The sequence below is a fragment of the Budorcas taxicolor genome, chromosome 24 (genome assembly GCF_023091745.1).
Source record: "Budorcas taxicolor isolate Tak-1 chromosome 24, Takin1.1, whole genome shotgun sequence".
Taxonomy (NCBI): Eukaryota; Metazoa; Chordata; class Mammalia; order Artiodactyla; family Bovidae; genus Budorcas; species Budorcas taxicolor.
In genome coordinates, this window is record NC_068933.1 from 14478376 (window position 1) to 14496119 (window position 17744).

At 37.3% G+C, this 17744-nt stretch overlaps 1 protein-coding gene across 1 annotated transcript in view; it reads left to right on the forward strand.

The window, feature by feature from the left end:
- The first annotated feature begins 5540 nt into the window (after positions 1-5540).
- The window catches only part of PRIMPOL (primase and DNA directed polymerase), a 44860-nt gene continuing 32656 nt past the window's right edge, over positions 5541-17744 (forward strand). The window contains exons 1-3 of the mRNA XM_052661282.1: positions 5541-5720; positions 6968-7065; positions 8271-8400. Coding sequence (XP_052517242.1) covers positions 5541-5720; positions 6968-7065; positions 8271-8400 — 408 coding nt within the window. The remainder of the gene's footprint in view (positions 5721-6967; positions 7066-8270; positions 8401-17744) is intronic.

The window sequence follows — 17744 nt, forward strand, 5'->3', positions numbered from 1 at the left end:
CAGATCCTAGGAATAAAGCCTGTATGCCTCCCAGATTGAGAGAAGACCAGTGTTTGGCAGTCCCTTTGATGCTGCATAAAACTGAAGACTAGGACCTACTCCCAACGTGAACAGTGGTTGGCATGCAGTTATTTGTAAGAGATAACTAGTGGGCTAGCTTTTTAAAACCAGTCCCATCACCCTATAGAGAGGCTCAGGTCGCTTCCTGTGCTAAACTTGCTTATCAAATGATGCTCCAGTTAAAGCAGTAGGAGGGGCTTTTGTGTAAATTACACTAATTTACTTAGAGAAACTTTAGAGGAAAACAGCTGGCAATGTCTTCTCAGTTTTGAGATTTCTTTTTATAAAGGTGTCTCAACTTGATCTGGGCCTCCAGGGGAAAGACTTTGGGGGAAGGTGGGCGGCACTCCAGCTGAGGGAAAATGTGCAGGAGTGGGCCAGATCTTGCAGGCAGTGGTCATTATGGTTCATTTGGTGAGAAGGCTGAATAATAAGACATCAAATGGGCAGTGGTTTAGGGCAAGATTTTGAAGAGTTTGGACTTACTGAGGTAAACTTGAGTGTGCATTTAGTGATGATCTGAATCATTAATGAGTGATTAATTGTGGAAAAGTTATGTAAATAGTCCTTAAAATTTTTTTTTATTGGAGTATAGTTGAGTTACAGTGATAATTTCAGGTGTACAGCAAGAGTGATTCAGTTATGCATGTATCATTCTTTTTCAGATTTTTTTTCCTCATATAAGTTGTCACAGAATATTGAATAGAGTTCCCTGTGCTACTCAGAAGGTCCTTGTTGGTTATCTGTCATCTGTATAGTGTATATGTGTTAATCCCAAGCTCCTGATTTATTCCTCCCACTCTCGCCACATTTCCCCTTTGAGATGGCTGGATGGCATCACCGACTCGATGGACATGAGTTTGAGTAAACTCCGGGAGTTGGTGATGGACAAGGAGGCCTGGTGTGCTGCGATTCATGGGGTCCCAAAGAGCTGGACACAACTGAGCGACTGAACTGAACCATAAGCTTGTTTGCAATATCTGTCTGTTTTGTAAATAAGTTCATTTGTATCATTTTTAAAAAATACTTAAGATTCCACATATGAGTGATATGGTAGGATATTTATCTTTCTGTGTCTGACTTCGTTTAGTTTGATAATCTCTAGATTCATCCCTGATGCTGTAAATGGCATTATTTCACTCTTTTTTATGGCTGAATAATATTTCATTGTATATGTATACCACATGTCTTTATCCATTCCTCTGTTGATGGACATTCAGGTTACTTCCATGTCTTGGCTACTGAAAATGGTTTTAAGGGTGGTTAGTCTGGCAGAATTAGGCTGTTTGGTTGGGAAATCCTGTGAGCAGGGTAGAAGGGTGAAAGAATCAGAAAAATTCTGATTTTCTGAATCACTGAATGTTTTCTTCCTTACAGGAGACTTTTGGGAAATTTAAATTTGAGTTACTCTGTTCAAGCATAGACAAAATGATTGAAGGAAGGGGGAAAAAAAGAAAAAGTCAATTAGTATACTTAATTATGTAAAGAGTATATTTCATCTGGGAAATAAACAATTACTGTAAATGAAGTTTTAGTCACATTATTATGAATACTTTAGCAGTGGGAGAAATAGTATAAATGTATTACAAGAGGCCCTAAAAGGAATGATATTAAGAAAACATTGCCAAATATTAGAACTTGAACATATATATCAGAAAACACAAAATACTGTTGAAACTATTCTCAGGACAGAGGGAGAAGTTGTTGTGGGGAATAGAAATTGATTCTGAAGGAGATCAGCCCTGGGATTTCTTTGGAAGGAATGATGCTAAAGCTGAAGCTCCAGTACTTTGGCCACCTCATGCGAAGAGTTGACTCATTGGAAAAGACTGATGCTGGGAGGGATTGGGGGCATGAGGAGAAGGGGACGACCGAGGATGAGATGGCTGGATGGCATCACTGACTCGATGGACGTGAGTCTGAGTGAACTCTGGGAGTTGGTGATGGACAGGGAGGCCTGGCGTGCTGCGATTCATGGGGTCGCAAAGAGTCGGACACGACTGAGCGACTGAACTGAACTGAACTGCGATTAGACAAAAAAGAAACTAGGAGAACTGGGCTGGAGAGAACCTTGGGAGTCAGGCTTCAGCTCTTCTGGTGTGTGTGTGTGTGTGTGTGTGTGTGTGTGTGTGTGTGTGCGCGCGCGCGCGCGCTCAGTCAGGTCTGACTCTCTGCGGTCCCACAGGCTAGCCTACCAGGCTCCTCTGTCCATGGATTTTCCAGGCAAGAATACTGGAGTGCATTGTCATGCCCTTCTTCAGTGTATCTTCCCAACCCAGGGATCCAACCCTCTTCTCCTGCAATGCAGGCAGATTCCTTACCACTAGCATGGAAGCCAGTAATCATGAAGCACGTACCAACTGTCCAGGTGGTAAAGTGTCAACAGATGAGCAAGTCTAGCCATAATCCTAGGGAAACCAAGGCTACTTAGGTTGGCTTTCTGAGTTATCTCTACACCCCCGTTCTCACTGCCCTCTCTCTCACTACAGTTACTCTAAAAATACTCAGCCAGCCTTTTTCCAGCCTGACTACCTTTAGTTATAAAATCGGTATGCAGAATGGTTAAACAATCTTTTCTGTGCAAACCTAGGAAATAAAAGACCTCTTAAGCCTGCTGTTTTAAAATACAACAAATATTTTTCTTTGGGGCTTGGAAATGGTTACAAAAATAGTTATGGTCCCTATGTGAAAAGGGGTTTTCATGTTTAATTATATATATACAATAATAATGCTTTCCCAACAGGAGTGAAAAGCACTTCTAACGTGGTGATATATTCTCCCAGGGTGTAGGGATAAGGAATATGACAGTCCAAAACCAGAATGCCAGATGCGTTTCTGTTCTCCACTTCCTCTGCTTTCGTCATTCACCCCTGCTGCTTGAATGTTCTAAGCTCCAGTTGTCTTTCAACCCAGCTGCTACAATTTTAAAACTGCAAAGAACAAGAGGGCATGACGTATTTTGAACGTCTCTCTCTCTTTTTCTGTTGACATGTATGGTTGCCTCAGTCTAGTAAGTGTTAAATTGGTTTTCTGTTGTGACCCTGACTTTCATATATACTTCTGTGGTCATTCTTACAAAACCAGAAAAAATTTTTCCTGATACTGTTAAGTGTGAACATTGACGTGGTTATTTCTAGCCAGTTATTTGTTAGACACTAGTCAGTTCACATCTGATTGGATTCTGTAGTTTATTTTCTTCATTATGTAATTGGTGGACGTTATTAAAGGTTAGTTTCATAAAGTCAGTTCTCAGCTAGGAGACTAGTGGTCTCCTAGCTGTTGAAATGGAGGAGACTTTTATCCATGTGTGAAGCAGATTAAAATAATACTCAGAATCTATCTAGCAGTAAGGAGCAGCAGCACTTACATTGAAAAATTAACACAGTTGTATTAAAAATTGCCCCATCTCTTCAATGAAATTGTATTCCTTTCCTAGGCATATGTGTTATGAAATTTATGTTGATGGAATTTTATTTCTGTTTCTTGGTTTGTAATTTTCATGTGGATTGAATCTAACTCAGAGAATGAAATTTCTTAGTCTGAGTCAAATTTGAAATCTGTGGATAACATGGATTTTTTTTTTCCTGATAATGTCATATTATTCCCACCCTCTCAATCTTCTAGGGTGATTGTGTTTTTCCTTCCAGAAAATATGTCATTTGCTTGTGAGTTTACGTTGTTGTAAAATTTTCTGCTAGCATTCAAGAGTATGTTTATTAACATAATAAAGTCCTAGATATGTGTTGCCAAAGGAACATGGGGATTTTGCCTTCAAATCCTTTAGTATATGATACTGTGTCACTTAAGAGAAACAAATATATCTGTTTTCTGCATGCATAAATTACAACCTAGTTGAAACTAGTGAAGAAGGAAACTATTAGTTATTTCTATTTTTTGGTAAAAACTAGGCCAAAGCTTGCTGGGTTTAAAAACAATTTTTGGGGCAGTTCTTTGGATCTCTCACCTGAACTCACTTAGGCTTACTCGAGCATTGAGTTCAGGTGATGGTTTAAGATGGCTTAACTCCCATATCTGATAGTTAGTGGTACTGGCTAATAGCTGGGGTACCTTGGTACCAGGAAAAAACTCTAATGTGAGGCTTGAGCTATAGCGTGAGGTTCTCAGAGCAGGACTCCAGGATCGCCAAATCCCATGCAAAATCACTTATTAAACCTCTACTTGCTTTACATTTGTCGATGTGACCTTGGCTGAAACCAGTCACAAGGCCAAGGCCAGAGTCTATACGGGAGTGGTCTTAGCTGGCAGCCCTTGATGGGAGGAATGCCAGAGAATTTGTCCCTATTTTTTTCTTTACACTAGCAGCTTTTCCCCTCTTCTAAAAATCCTTTTTTCCTGTGTAAGTAAACCATAATCCATCCCAAATTGGCAAAGTATTGCTGGACTCCCTTACCTTGGTATGGCTAACATGGAAGCTTTGTATTCAAACAAAAACATATGTCATTAATAAAAGGGTTAAAATGCAATCATTTCAATTTACTAATCATGAAAATACAGTTATTAAATTAACAGAGATGAAGATTGATTTGGGGCTTCCCTGGTGGCTCAGATGGTAAAGAATCTGCCTGAAGTGTAGGAGACCGGGGTTCGAACCCTGGGTCGGGAATATCCCCTGGAGAAGGAGCCTCCCAACTTCAGTATTCTTGCCTGGAGAATTCCATGAACAGAGGAGCCTGGTGGGCTAAAGTCCATGGGGTCTTTTCTAAAACCATGCTTATGATTACCATACATCCCAAACCAAAACTAGCCAATATTGTAATTTCTCATTCATACACTGGGTTATCCTCCCCACTAATAGCTGTTTGAGGAGAAAAGAAGAACAGTGGGCCAAAAAGGAAAAGGGAGCTAAGAATTGTACAGTGGTGCCTTAGAAATGAATTCTGCAGTAGGAAATAATAGCACAGGAATACCACCCACCATCTGGGCCAGGTAGATGGCACTTGATGTAACAAAATGGTTATAGTAATGCATAGGGATGCAAAAAAAAAAAAAAAAAAACCACACCCCACATATTTACATGAAGTATTGTAATTTGCAAAACATTTTCATATTGCATGTGTCCTCAAGATAACTACCTAGAGATCATGTTGCTTCTCTTTTTGCAGCTGATTACAGTTTAGGGAACTTCAGGTCTCCTGCATTGCAGGTGGATTCTTTGCCATCTGAGCCAGCAGGGAAGCCCACGAACTTCATTAACGGTTCAAAACTGTAGCACTGTCAGATGAAAGAGCCAGGATCTAAAGATTTCTGATACTCAGTCCTGTCCTTGTTTCACATTAAAACTTCATGCAAAACACGCTGTGGAAGCAGACAGAGAAATAAGCAGAAATGAGTTTTGAAGTTTTACAAGACACAATATATTCTAAAGACGGAAACTGATGTCCTTGTTTTGTTTTGTTTTAGTTGTAATTGACAGAAGTCGTACACGGGACAGGATTTAGTCGTCCCATACTCCTGATCCAATGAAGAGAAAATGGGAAGCAACACTGAAGCAGATTGAGGAACGAGCATCCCATTATGAGAGGAAACCGTTGTCCTCGGTGTACAGACCGAGGTTGTCCAAGCCAGAAGAACCACCTTCCATTTGGAAACTGTTTCATCGGCAAACTCAGGCTTTTAATTTTGTTAAAAGCTGTAAACAGGTAATTGTACTCATCCTTTTATTTAGGGCCACTATAACTTAAGATTTCTAAAAAGACTCTGTTGTCTGTCTGCATTTCAGGCCACATATTTTACCAGAAGAATTTAATTGCAGTCTTTTTATACTGTTTAGGAAAATTATCCCTATGAGTCATTAACCATTTACTTTATATGAATAATGAAAAAGGGTGACGTATCTGGTGCCAAATAGTTTAAAAAATTTGTAGTGACATGGAAATGAAGCTATGCTTAGAGGAAAAATGACTGTGGACTGAAAAATAATAGTATGCGTTTAAGAGTAAAACTAAAATAATACCCACAGAAATATCAGCAAAGAGAGTGAGTGGTGTGTGGGATTTTAAGGATGAAATTAGGGATCAGAGATTTGAATTTGAACAGCGGCAAATGACAGTGTCTCAGATGTCATAGCTTAGCATTGATAAGCCCTGGAGCTTAAATCATGCCACCAGAGCACCCATGTTTCCCTTTCTTCTGTCCCCTCTGTGTTTTGGAGTAGTAGAGTGGATTTCTCATCATTTCCAACACATTAGGAAAGTGGGAGGAAGACGTGCTTGCTGTGTGCTGGCCTGACAAAGGGGATGGTACTCACAAATAAACAGGCAGCTGTGTATTGCACATCGTTTGCTTCTTGGGCCCTGTTCGGAATACAAAGAAATATAATGAAAAGATGCATGTATCCAGCATAAATGAAATATATTGTGATTCCACTCATTGATCATCTGTAAAAATAATGCTAAAAGTTTTTAAGGAGGAGGACCTTCTTTTCCTAGTAACTTGTTAAAGTTAAGCATTTTAAAACTTTCCTTAAGCTTTTGAGATTAACATGCAAATATATTTTTTAAGTGGTTCCCATGTGTTTTTGTATGTTCTAGGGAATTTATTTAGGTTTAGCCCAAATTAGAATAGTGTTCAGGTAGTTTTAAAAATTACGTAAATTAGTAAAATTACAGCAGGAAGTCAAATGATTACAAAATATTTATTTATTTTCTTTTTAGTCTGGATGTTCTAATTGTTTGCACCTTAAACATGTATTACCTGAGTGAATAAATATAAGTAAAAACAACTAGATTTTGACTGGCATTGATTTAGTGATTTTCTTATTTTTAATAATACAAATGTTTCAGTTTTTGAAAATTTGAATGGTAAAATTCTATATGAACATTTAATAGCTATAGTTGATTTTGAATTTGCACTTTTACTAATTTTTGATAGTTTTGATTTTATAAAGGAAGTTCATGTATTTGCTTTGGAATGCAAAGTGGGTGATGGACAGCGTATTTACCTCGTAACAACCTATGCTCAACTTTGGTTTTACTATAAATCCCGGTAAGTAGCTTTTAAAAGACAGCATGTTGAAGGTACATTTCCTTCATCTGGAAATGCTTGTGAAGTTAAATCAGGCTGCCTGGGCGTTCATAGTTCTCAGTCACCAGTTCGTTACTCCTTCCCTATTATCATTGAATTCTGAAGTTACCTTGTCATACGCAACACTGACTCTCAGCAGGTGCTAGAGGAGAAAAATTGTGTGTGTTTGAATTCCTGTGCCATGTGATCATGCAATTCCCCCGTCACGTTTTTGTTCAAATTGGTATAAATGTTTTATTTGCATTGATATCACTAAGCAGTTTATCAATCAATTCAGCATCTGTTCTTAATAACCCATATTAAGGTCATCTTTTTTCAAATTACTCAAATGACACCTTTATTTTTAGTTAATTTTCATATATGGATGCCTTTCAGTTTTCTATCACCTGGACAGAGCCATGAATTCTGTCAATTTTTTCCATTTCTGGCATCTGTTGTAGAGATCTCTGCAAATAGATAAATCTGTATATATATCTTCCCCTGGCTAACTTCACACCTTTTTCTCCCCTGAGCATTCTTAACATTTAAGGCCAGAGTCAGGGCCAGACTCTGAGAGGAGAGTGGGCACATTATTTTTATTGCTGCTTCTGTTTTACCTTTCCCTTCTTAAAGTCAAACCCTCTTGGTGAGGTATTTCATTCTCATACCAGTGAGAATGAAATTGCAGATGTGAGCATTGAAAGCTCCTTGAAGTCAGATGATTCAGAATGTGTGTAAGCAGTTTTAAAAATATTCTTAATGAAAATGTGAAAGTTAAAATTTTTCATTAAAAATTCAGTGACTCCCAAGTATACGTGATCCTGGGATCCCAGTTTGAGAAAATTGTCTTCTCAAACAAAATTTGCTTCATGGTAATATCAAAAGCAAATGTAAAAGTAATGTCTGATATCAAAATCATCTGTAAATAAATAACAGTATGAAGTTAGACTGTATTTTCGTTAAGTAGTGTTACAGAATGTGATTACTATATCTTGTTTGATGGAAACTCTTGATACTGTGATCCATAAACTTGGGGTCAGCAGTTGTTCATTTTATCTTGCCTTCACAATGTCATAGTTATATGTCATTAAATCACAGTTAATATGCTATTTTGAGATACAAGAGCAGCTTCTATGATTTAAAAAGAATGAGATATAAGCCTAACAATCTTGAATTATTCAATTCAGAAGAAATCTCTTACACTGCTATGAAGTCATTCCTGAAAATGCTGTGTGCAAGCTTTATTTTGATTTGGAATTTAACAAACTTGCCAATCCAGGAGCTGATGGGAAAAAGATGGTTGCATTACTCATTCAGGTAACTTTCAGATTCAGGTTTTTCTCCTTATATCTACTTGTATATTTTTCCGTCATTCAGTCATTAAAAGAATTAAATGAATCCAGCCCGTGTAACATACAGGTTCAGTGTTTCTCCTGCTTTTACTTTTGATTTTCATTTCCTAATAGCACTCCTCAGAGTAAACCTCTGAAAAGGAGGAAGTTTCAGTTTATGTTTGTATATTTCATATTACTGTATCCAATTAAGAAAAACTGAGAAAAGTGGCAGTTTGGGAATTTTCTGTTTCTTATATATCCTTTTACATTACAGTTGATTATGAATATCAAATGAAAGTAATTTTTACAGTAAAAATTGAGTTCTGAGATAAAATTTCAAGAAAATTCGGATAAAAATAGTGTGAGAATTTTTGAGCTGACAGAAATGTTGGGAACTATTCTTACATCATCATAAGTGAGGACGCTCAAGCCTAGAGAGACTTAATTCCAGTTCCAGGTCCAACAACTAGTTACTGGCAAAACCTGGTCTAGAAACATAATTATCATTATTTTTAACAAAGAGAAAAAGTGTAGTTCTAGTGTTTATTTTTGATTTAGCAATGTCAACTAGGAAGTTAGTAATAAAAGGAATATGGGCTTGTGCAACCAAGCTCTGTTAGGTTCATTTATAAAATCTTTTAAGATTGTATTGGTTAAGGTATACTATATTAACTATTATTTGGCCTCAGTAGATATTAACATTAACTATTTTTTGTTTTAGATGTTAACTGTAGATGACTCATAATGTTAGAAATACATCCAAATTAAAATGTTTTTGATTAAGAATATCTGCTGATTATGATCGATGTCTGCATGTTTTATTATAAGTTTATTTGAAAAAGATATGCAAACGCTGTTTAAAAAAAAATCATGTTAGCTTTCTCCTGGCTTTGAAGCAAAAAAAGTACACATAAGTTCCCCTAACCCTCCCAAAAAATAGCAAAAAAGTTATGTTTTTCTTAAGGTAGCCTTTGGACTCTTAAAAATAAATTTAAATGTTTTATTTCATTATAGTTGTTATGTTTACTTTTTAACCTTAATTACAGTTTAAATAATCGATAAACACTGACTCTCTTCTGATGTATGATATATACTCTACTACCTAAGGAAGGATTTATTAAGTGGTCTCTGGCGAACAAGGAGTTAAGATTGAGATTTTTTTTTTTTTTTCCTACCGACACTTTAATACGGTTAAAAAAGAAGTACTTCATTGTATTATAAACTAAAAACTTATTCCTAAAGAAATCAATACTAGTGCAAATCCTATTTTTAATAATGATTAATAAATATTGATATGGCAAAGAACATGTAGGTATTTAACTTACCTTTTTTTCCTTTTCAGTCTTTACAATCTTACACAAATTAGTCTTGAACCACTAATCTTTTACATCAGCAAAAGTTGGAAAAAGTTGTAGAAATCTGAATTTAAAATTATACAGCATTTTTATTTAATACATTTACTGTGTTGGTAGAAAAATTATTAGGATTATTTTACTTATATGATCTTGTAAATGATTCTATTGAAATTAATTTCATTTATTGGTTAGTTGAAACAAGCTTATAATCCAATAAGTACTTTTCCTTTAGAGTCTCTGTGAGGAGGTATAAGTTAGATTAACTGTTACAACAGATTGTTAATAAGTAACTGGCTAATCATAACTGGTGATAATAAATAATGCCCTTTGATTTAGTAACTTAACTGACAATTTCCGTAAGCAGCTTCTGCCAAATGGAGTGAATTCTGGTGCTTAAAGTGTTTTATAAAACGGTTAATAAGGTAGCATCACTCAAATAATCATTTATTTTAACATCTGGATTTTACAATTTAAATATTTAAATAAATTAAAACCTTAAAAAATTGTTATAGTTAAGTTACAGTATTATGTTAGTTTCAGGTGTACAATATAGTGATTCAAAACTTTTATAGATTATATATTTTATTTTAAATTTAACTTGGAAAAGAGAACTTAAGGGAATAATGAGTATTTTTATTACCTCAGAATTATTACATTTATTCTGTACAGCTCCAAAGTTCAAAACTCCACTTTATTAATTTACCAAAATCCTTTCACTCTGTACTGTGTGTGTGGCTAGGCGTTGAGAATACAATGGTTAGCCCAAAGAGGCATGATTTCTGCTTTCGTAGAGTTTATCGTGTAATGGAGAATAATAAGTTAGGATAGGTTTACTGCCGTAATAAAGGCCTAAAACTAAAATGGCATAAACAAGATAGAAAGTTATTTCTCTTTCATGTAACACCTGGATGTGACTCCATTGTATTAGAGATGAGGCTTGTTGCTTTGCTGTTCCTAAGATGCCTTTATTTACATTGTCCAAGAGGGCTCACCACCCCTCTGTCTGCATTTTAGTCCGTGGAACAGGGGAAAGGGTGAGCATGCCCCTCAGCTTTCAGACTGTAGTGTAGAAGCGGAATATTTTCCTTCAGCTCACATCCTGTTGTCCAGAACTTGGTCACATGGCTCCCACCTTACTGCAAGGGAGTCTGGGAAACGTGGTCCTTTTTCTGGATGATATTATATCTATCCATAATCAGGGTTCAATGACTACAGAAGCAGGAGAGAACAGATAGTGAGAGAGATTCTCTGTAATATAGAGGAAACTTAGCAAAAATTCCACACAAGTTAAGATAAAATAGCAGCTGTATAAGTGCTACAGCTCGAGATAGAGCATATGGGGGAATTTGATGTAGATAAGGAAATTGAGGAGGCCTTCTCAAAAAATTTACTGAAGGAGAGTAGGATCAGAGAGCCTGGTGGGAGATGGCATGCTATAAGAATATCAAAATAACATTAATAAACACAATGTATTGCTTAACTATTAGGTATCTAGGGCTTTCCTCAGAGCTCACTTGGTAAAGAATCTGCCTGCAGTGCAGGAGACACGGCTTCAATCCCTGGGTCGGGAAGATCCCCTGGAGAAGGAAATGGCAACCCACTCCAGTATTTTTGCCTGGAGAATCCCATGGACGGAGGAGCCTGGCAGGCTACAGTCCACAGGGTCGCAAGAGTCAGACACGACTTAGCAATTAAACCACTACCACCACTGGGTGTCTAACCCCAAGATAACCCTGCATGGTGGTTCTTAGTATGTCCATTTTGCAACAGAGAAGACTGAGGCTTCATAAGTGACCCATCCAGTGACTGCACAGCCAATGCTTTTACGCAGTTACGTGTACCAAGCACTGGGCCAACTCTTTACTCTCATTTTTCTCTTTGCTTCTTACAACAACCCGAAAAGTTGGGTTCTATCATTATCCCATTTTGCAGTTGAGGAATGTTAGGTTTGGACTTGACTAAAGTGACTGATCTGTTAAGTGGCAAAGCTAGAACTCCAACCTAGGTCTTTCTGATTTCTTTTTAATTTTTTTTTTAATTGAAGGATAATTGCTTTACAGAATTCTGTTGTTTTCTCTCAAACCTCAATATGAATCAGCCATAGGTATACATATATCACCTCCCTTTAGAACTTCCCTCCCATCTCTCTTCCCATTCCACCCCTCTAGGTTGATACAGAGCCCCTGTTTGAGCTTCCTTAGCCATACAACAAATTCCTGTTGTCTGTCTATTTTACATGTGGCAATGTAAGTTTCCATGTTACTCCTTCCATACATCTCACCCTCTCTTCCCCTCTCCCCATGTCCATAAGTCTGTTCTCTATGTTTGTTTCTCCATTGCTGCCCTGTAAGTAAATTCTTCAGTACCATTTTTCTAGATTCTGTATATGCGCATTAGAATATGATATTTATCTTTCTCTTTCTGACTTCACTCTGTATAATAGGTTCTGGGTTCATCCACCTCAGGACTGACTCAAATGCATTCCTTTTTATGGCTGAGTAATATTCCACCGTGTATACGTACCACCACTTCTTTATCCATTCATCTGTCAATGGACATCTACGTTGCTTCCATGTTCTAGCTATTATAAATAGTGCTTTAATGAACTGTGGGATACATGTGACTTTTTCAGTTTTGGTTTTCCTCAGGGTATAAGCCTAGGAGTGGAATTGCTAGGTCATACGGTGGTTTTATTCCTAGTTTTTTAAGGAATCTCCATACCGTCTTCCATAGTGTCTGTATTAATTTCCATTCCCACCATAGTGCAAGAGTGTTCCCTTTTCCCCACACCCTCTCCAGCATTTATTGTTTGTAAACTCCTTGATGATGGCCATTCTGACTGGTGTGAGGTGATATCTCATTGTACTTTTGAATTGCAAATGCAACTCACTCTAATAATGAGTGATGTTGAGCATATTTTCATGTGTTTGTCAGCCATCTGTATGTCTTTTTGACAAATGTCTGTTTAGGTCTTTTTCCCACTTTTTAACTGGGTTGGTTTTTTTTCTGGTATTGAGTTGTATGAGCTGCTTGTATACTTTGGAAATTAATCCTTTGTCAGTTGTTTCATTTGCTGCTATTTTCTCCCATTCTGAGGGTTGTCTTTTCACCTTGCTTATAGTTTCCTATGCTGTGCAAAAGCTTTTCAGTATAATCAGGTCCCACTTGTTTACTTTTGTTTTTGTTTCCATTACTCTAGGAGGTGGGTCTTAGAGGATCTTGCTTTGATTTATGTCATCAGGTGTTCTGCCTATGTTTTCCTCTAAGAGTTTTTATAGTTTCTGGTCTTACATTTAGGTCTTTAATAGAGTTTATCTTTGTGTATTGTGTTACGAAGTGTTCTAATTTCATTCTTTTACATGCAGCTGTCCAGTTTTCCCAACACCATTTATTGAAGAGGCTGTCTTTGCCCCATTGTATTTTCTTGCCTCCTTTGTCAAAAATAAGGTGAAAAATAAGATACCCATAGGTGCATGGGTTTATTTCTGGGCTTTCTTTCTTGCTCCATTGGTCTATATTTCTGTTTTTGTGCCAGTACCATACTGTCTTGATGACTGTAGCTTTGTAGTGTAATCTGAAGTCAGGAAGGTTGATTCTTCCAGCTCCATTCTTCTTTCTCAAGACTGCTTTGGCTATTAGGGGTCTTTTGTGTTTCCATATGAATTGTGAAATTTTTTGTTCTAGATCTGTGAAAAATGTCATTAGTAATTTGGTAGGGATCACACTGAATCTGTAGACTGTGTTTGGTAATATAGTCATTTTCACAATATTGATTCTTCCTACCCAGGAACATGGAATATCTCTCCATCTGTTAATGTCATCTTTGATTTCTTTTGTGTCTTATAATGTTCTGTGTACAGTTCTTTTGTCTCCGTAGGTAGGTTTATTCCTAGATATTTAATTCTTTTTGTTGCAATGGTGAACAACCATTGATTGATTCCTTAATTTCTCCTTCTGATTTTTCAATTAGTATATAGAAATACTAGTGGTTTCTGTGTATTGATTTTGTATCCTGCAACTTTGCTAAATTCACTGATTAGCTGTAGTAATTTTCTGATACTATCTTTAGGGTTTTCTATGTACAGTATCATATCATCTGCAAACAGAGCTTTACTTCTTTTCTGATCTGGATTCCTTTTATTTCTTTTTCTTCTCTGATTGCTATAGCTAGGACTTCCAGAACTATGTTGAATAATGGTGAGGAAAGTGGACGCCCTTGTCTTGTTCCTGATCTTAGGGGGAGTGCTTTCAGTTTTCACTATTGAGAATAATGTTTGCCATAGGCTTATCATATATGGCCTTTACGATGTTGAGGTAGGTTCCTTCTGTGCCCGTTTTTTGAAGAGTTTTAATCATAAATGGGTGCTGAATTTTGTCAAAGGTTTTTTCTGCATTGATTGAGATTATCATATGGTTTTATCTTTCAGTTTGTTAATATGTTGTATCACATTGATTGATTTGCATATATTGAAGAATCCTTGTACCCCTGGAATAAACCCAACTTGATCATGGTGTATGAGCTTTTTGATGTGTCATTGAATTCTGTTTGCTAAAATTTTGTTGAGGATTTTTGCATCTATATTCATGAGTGATATTGGCCTGTAGTTTTCTTTTTTTGTGTTGTCTTTGTCTGATTTTGGTATCAGGGTGATGGTGGCTTCGTAAAGTAAGTTTGGAAGTGTTCCTTCCTCTGCAATTTTTGGAAAGAGTTTTAGAAGGATACGCATTAGCTCTTCTCTAAATGTTTGATAGAATTCTCCTGTGAAGCCATCTGGTCCTGGGCTTTTGTTTTTGGGGAGATTTTTGATCACAGCTTCAATTTCAGTGCTTGTAATTGGGTTGTTCATAATTTCTATTTCTTCCTAGTTCAGTCTTGGAAGATTGAACTTTTCTAAGAATCTGTCCGTTTCTTCCAGGTTGCCCATTTTATTGCCATATAGTTGTTCATAATAGTTTCTTATCCTTTGTATTTCTGCATTGTCTGTCGTAACCTCTCCTTTTTCATTTCCGATTTTGTTGATTTGACTCTTCTCTTTTTCTTGATGAGTCCGGCCGAAGGTTTGTCGATTTTGTTTATCTTCTCGAAGAACCAGTTTTTAGTTTTATCCATCTTTACTGTTGTTTCTTTTTCATTTGTTTCTGCTTAGGTCTTTGTGATTTCTTTCCTTCTACTGATTTTTTGTTGTTGTTGTTCTTTTTCAGTTGTTTAGCGTAAAGTTCGGTTGTCTGTTCGATGTTTTCCTTGTTTCTTGAGGTGGGATTGCATTGCTCTAAACTGCCTCTTAGAACTGCTTTTGCTGCATCCTGTAGATTTTGAGTTGTCATGTTTTCATTGTCATTTGCTTCTAGAAATTTTTTGATGTCTCTTTTGATTTCTTCAGTAACCAGTTGGTTATTTAGAAACATATTGTTTAATCTCCATGTGTTTGTATTTTTTACAGTTTTTTCCTTGTAATTGATATCTAGTCTCATAGCATTGTGGTCAGAGAAGATGCTTGATACGATTTCAGTTTTTTTTAAATTTACTGAGGTTTGTTTTATGACCCAAGATGTGATCTATCCTGGAAAATGTTCCATGAGCATTTGAGAAGAAGGTGTATTCTGCATTTGGATGGAATGTCCTGCAGATATCAATGAGATCCATCTCATCTAATGTATCACTTAAGACTTGTGTTTCCTTATTAATTTTCTGTCTTGATGATCTGTCCATTGGTGTCAGTGGGGGGGGGGGCGTTAAAGTCTTATACTGTTATTGTGTTACTGTCAACTTCTCCTTTTATGTCTGTTCGTGTTTGTCTTATGTATTGAGGTGCTCCTATGTAGGTTGCATAGATATTTGCAATTGTTATGTCTTCCTCTTGGATTGATCTCTTGATCATTATGCAGTGTCCTTCCTTATCTCTTGTAATCTTGTTTATTTTAAGGTCTATTTTGTCTGATATGAGGATTGCTACTCCAGCTTTCTTTTGCTTCCTATTTGCATGGAGTATATTTTTCCATCCTCTCACTTTCAGTGTATATGTGTCTTTAGGTCTGAAGTGGGTTTCTTGTAGACAGCACATATATGGGTCTTGTTTTTATATCCTTTCAGCCAGTCTGTGTCTTTTGGTTGGAGCATTTAATCCACTTACATTTAAAGTAATTATTGATATTTATGTTTCTTTTGCTATTTTCTTAATTGTTTGGGGTTGATTTTGTAGATCTTTTTCTTTCTCTTGTGTTTCTTGACTATGTAAGTCCCTTTAACATTTGTTGTAAAGCTGGTTTGGTGGTACTGAATTCTCTTAATTTTTGCTTGTCTGAAAAGCTTTTTATTTCTCCATTAATTTTGAATGAGATCCTTGCCAGGTACAGTAATCTTGGTTGTAGATTTTTCCCTTTCAGTACTTTAAATATATCCTGCCATTCCCTTCTGACCTGCAGAGTTTCTGCTGAAAGATAGCTGTTAAATATATGGGGTTTCCCTTGTATGTTACTTGTTGCTTCTCCCTTGCTGCTTTTAGGATTCTTTCTTTGTATTTACTCTTTGTTAGTTTGATTATTATGTGTCTTGGCGTGTTTCTCCTTGGGTTTATCCTGTATGGGACTCTCTGTGTCTCTTGGACTTGATTGACTATTTCCTTTTCCACGTTGGGGAAATTTTCAACTATAATCTCTTCAAAAATTTTCACATGCCCTTTCTTTTTCTCTTCCTCTGGGGCCCCCATAATTCCCAGGTTGGTGCGTTTGATATTATCCCAGACATCTCTGAGACTATCCTCAGTTCTTTTCACTTTATTCTGCTCTTCAGAAGTTACTTCCACCATTTTATCTTCCAGCTTACTGATTCGTTCTTCTGCTTCAGATTTCTGCTGTTGATTTCTTCCAGAGTATTTTTAATTTTAGTAATTGTGTTCTTTGTCTCTGTATGTTTATTCTTTAATTCTTCTAGGTCTTTGTTAATTGATTCTTGCATTTTCTCCATTTTGTTTTCAAGGTTTTTGATCATCTTTACTATCATTATTCTGGATTCTTTTTCAGGTAGTTTGCCTATTTCCTCTTCATTTATTTGGACTTCTGTGTTTCTAGTTTATTCCTTCATTTGTGTAGTACTTCTCTGCCTTTTCATTTTTCTTTTTTTAACTTACTGTGTTTGAGGTCTCCTTTTCCCAGGCTTCAAGGCTGAATTCTTTCTTCCTTTTGGTTTCTGTCCTCCTGAGGTTGGTCCAGTGGTTTGTGTAAGCTCCTATAGGGTGAGATTTGTGCTGAGTTTTTTGAATGTTTTTCCTCTGATGGGAAAGGCTGAGTGAGGTGGTAATCCTGTCTGCTGCTGATTGAGTTTGTATTTTGTTTTGTTTGTTGTTTAGATGAGATGTCCCGAATAGGGTGCTATTGGTGGTTGGGTGATGCCGGGTCTTGTATTTGAGTGGTTTCCTTTGTGCGAGTTCTCACTGTTTGATCCTCCCTAGGGTTAGTCCTCTGGTGGTCTAGGGTCTGGGAGTCAGTGCTCCCACCCCAAAGGCTCGGGCTTGATCTCTGCCTCAGGAGGAGCCCACGCCGCCCTCTGCTCTGTGGCCAGGGTGGGGGCTCCTGCAGTCCTTTCCCGCTGCTGACTTTTTCTCCACGGCTCTGCCGCCGTTTCTCCAGGACCCCTCCTGGGCTCCAGGCCTCACCGCATTCGCGGGGTTGCTGGGCTTCCTTCCCAGCATCACGTGGAAGCGCTAGGCGCTCCGCTCACTCCCTGCTTCCCGCTTCCCGACATAGTTTCTGGTCTTTCTGATTTCTAGCCGTGCCCTCCTGACCCTGCGCTGGCTGCTTCCCTGCGGTGCGTAGCTGCCTTCGTCATCGTTTTCTAGCCCCGGAGGCCTTCCCCTTGGAGGTAGACTTGGGCTCAATGTACGCGAGGAACTTTCCGAAGACTAAAGTTATAAACAACAGAATTAGTGACTTTTTAACTCATAGATAATATTTAAAGAGCTGCTTAAAAATATTT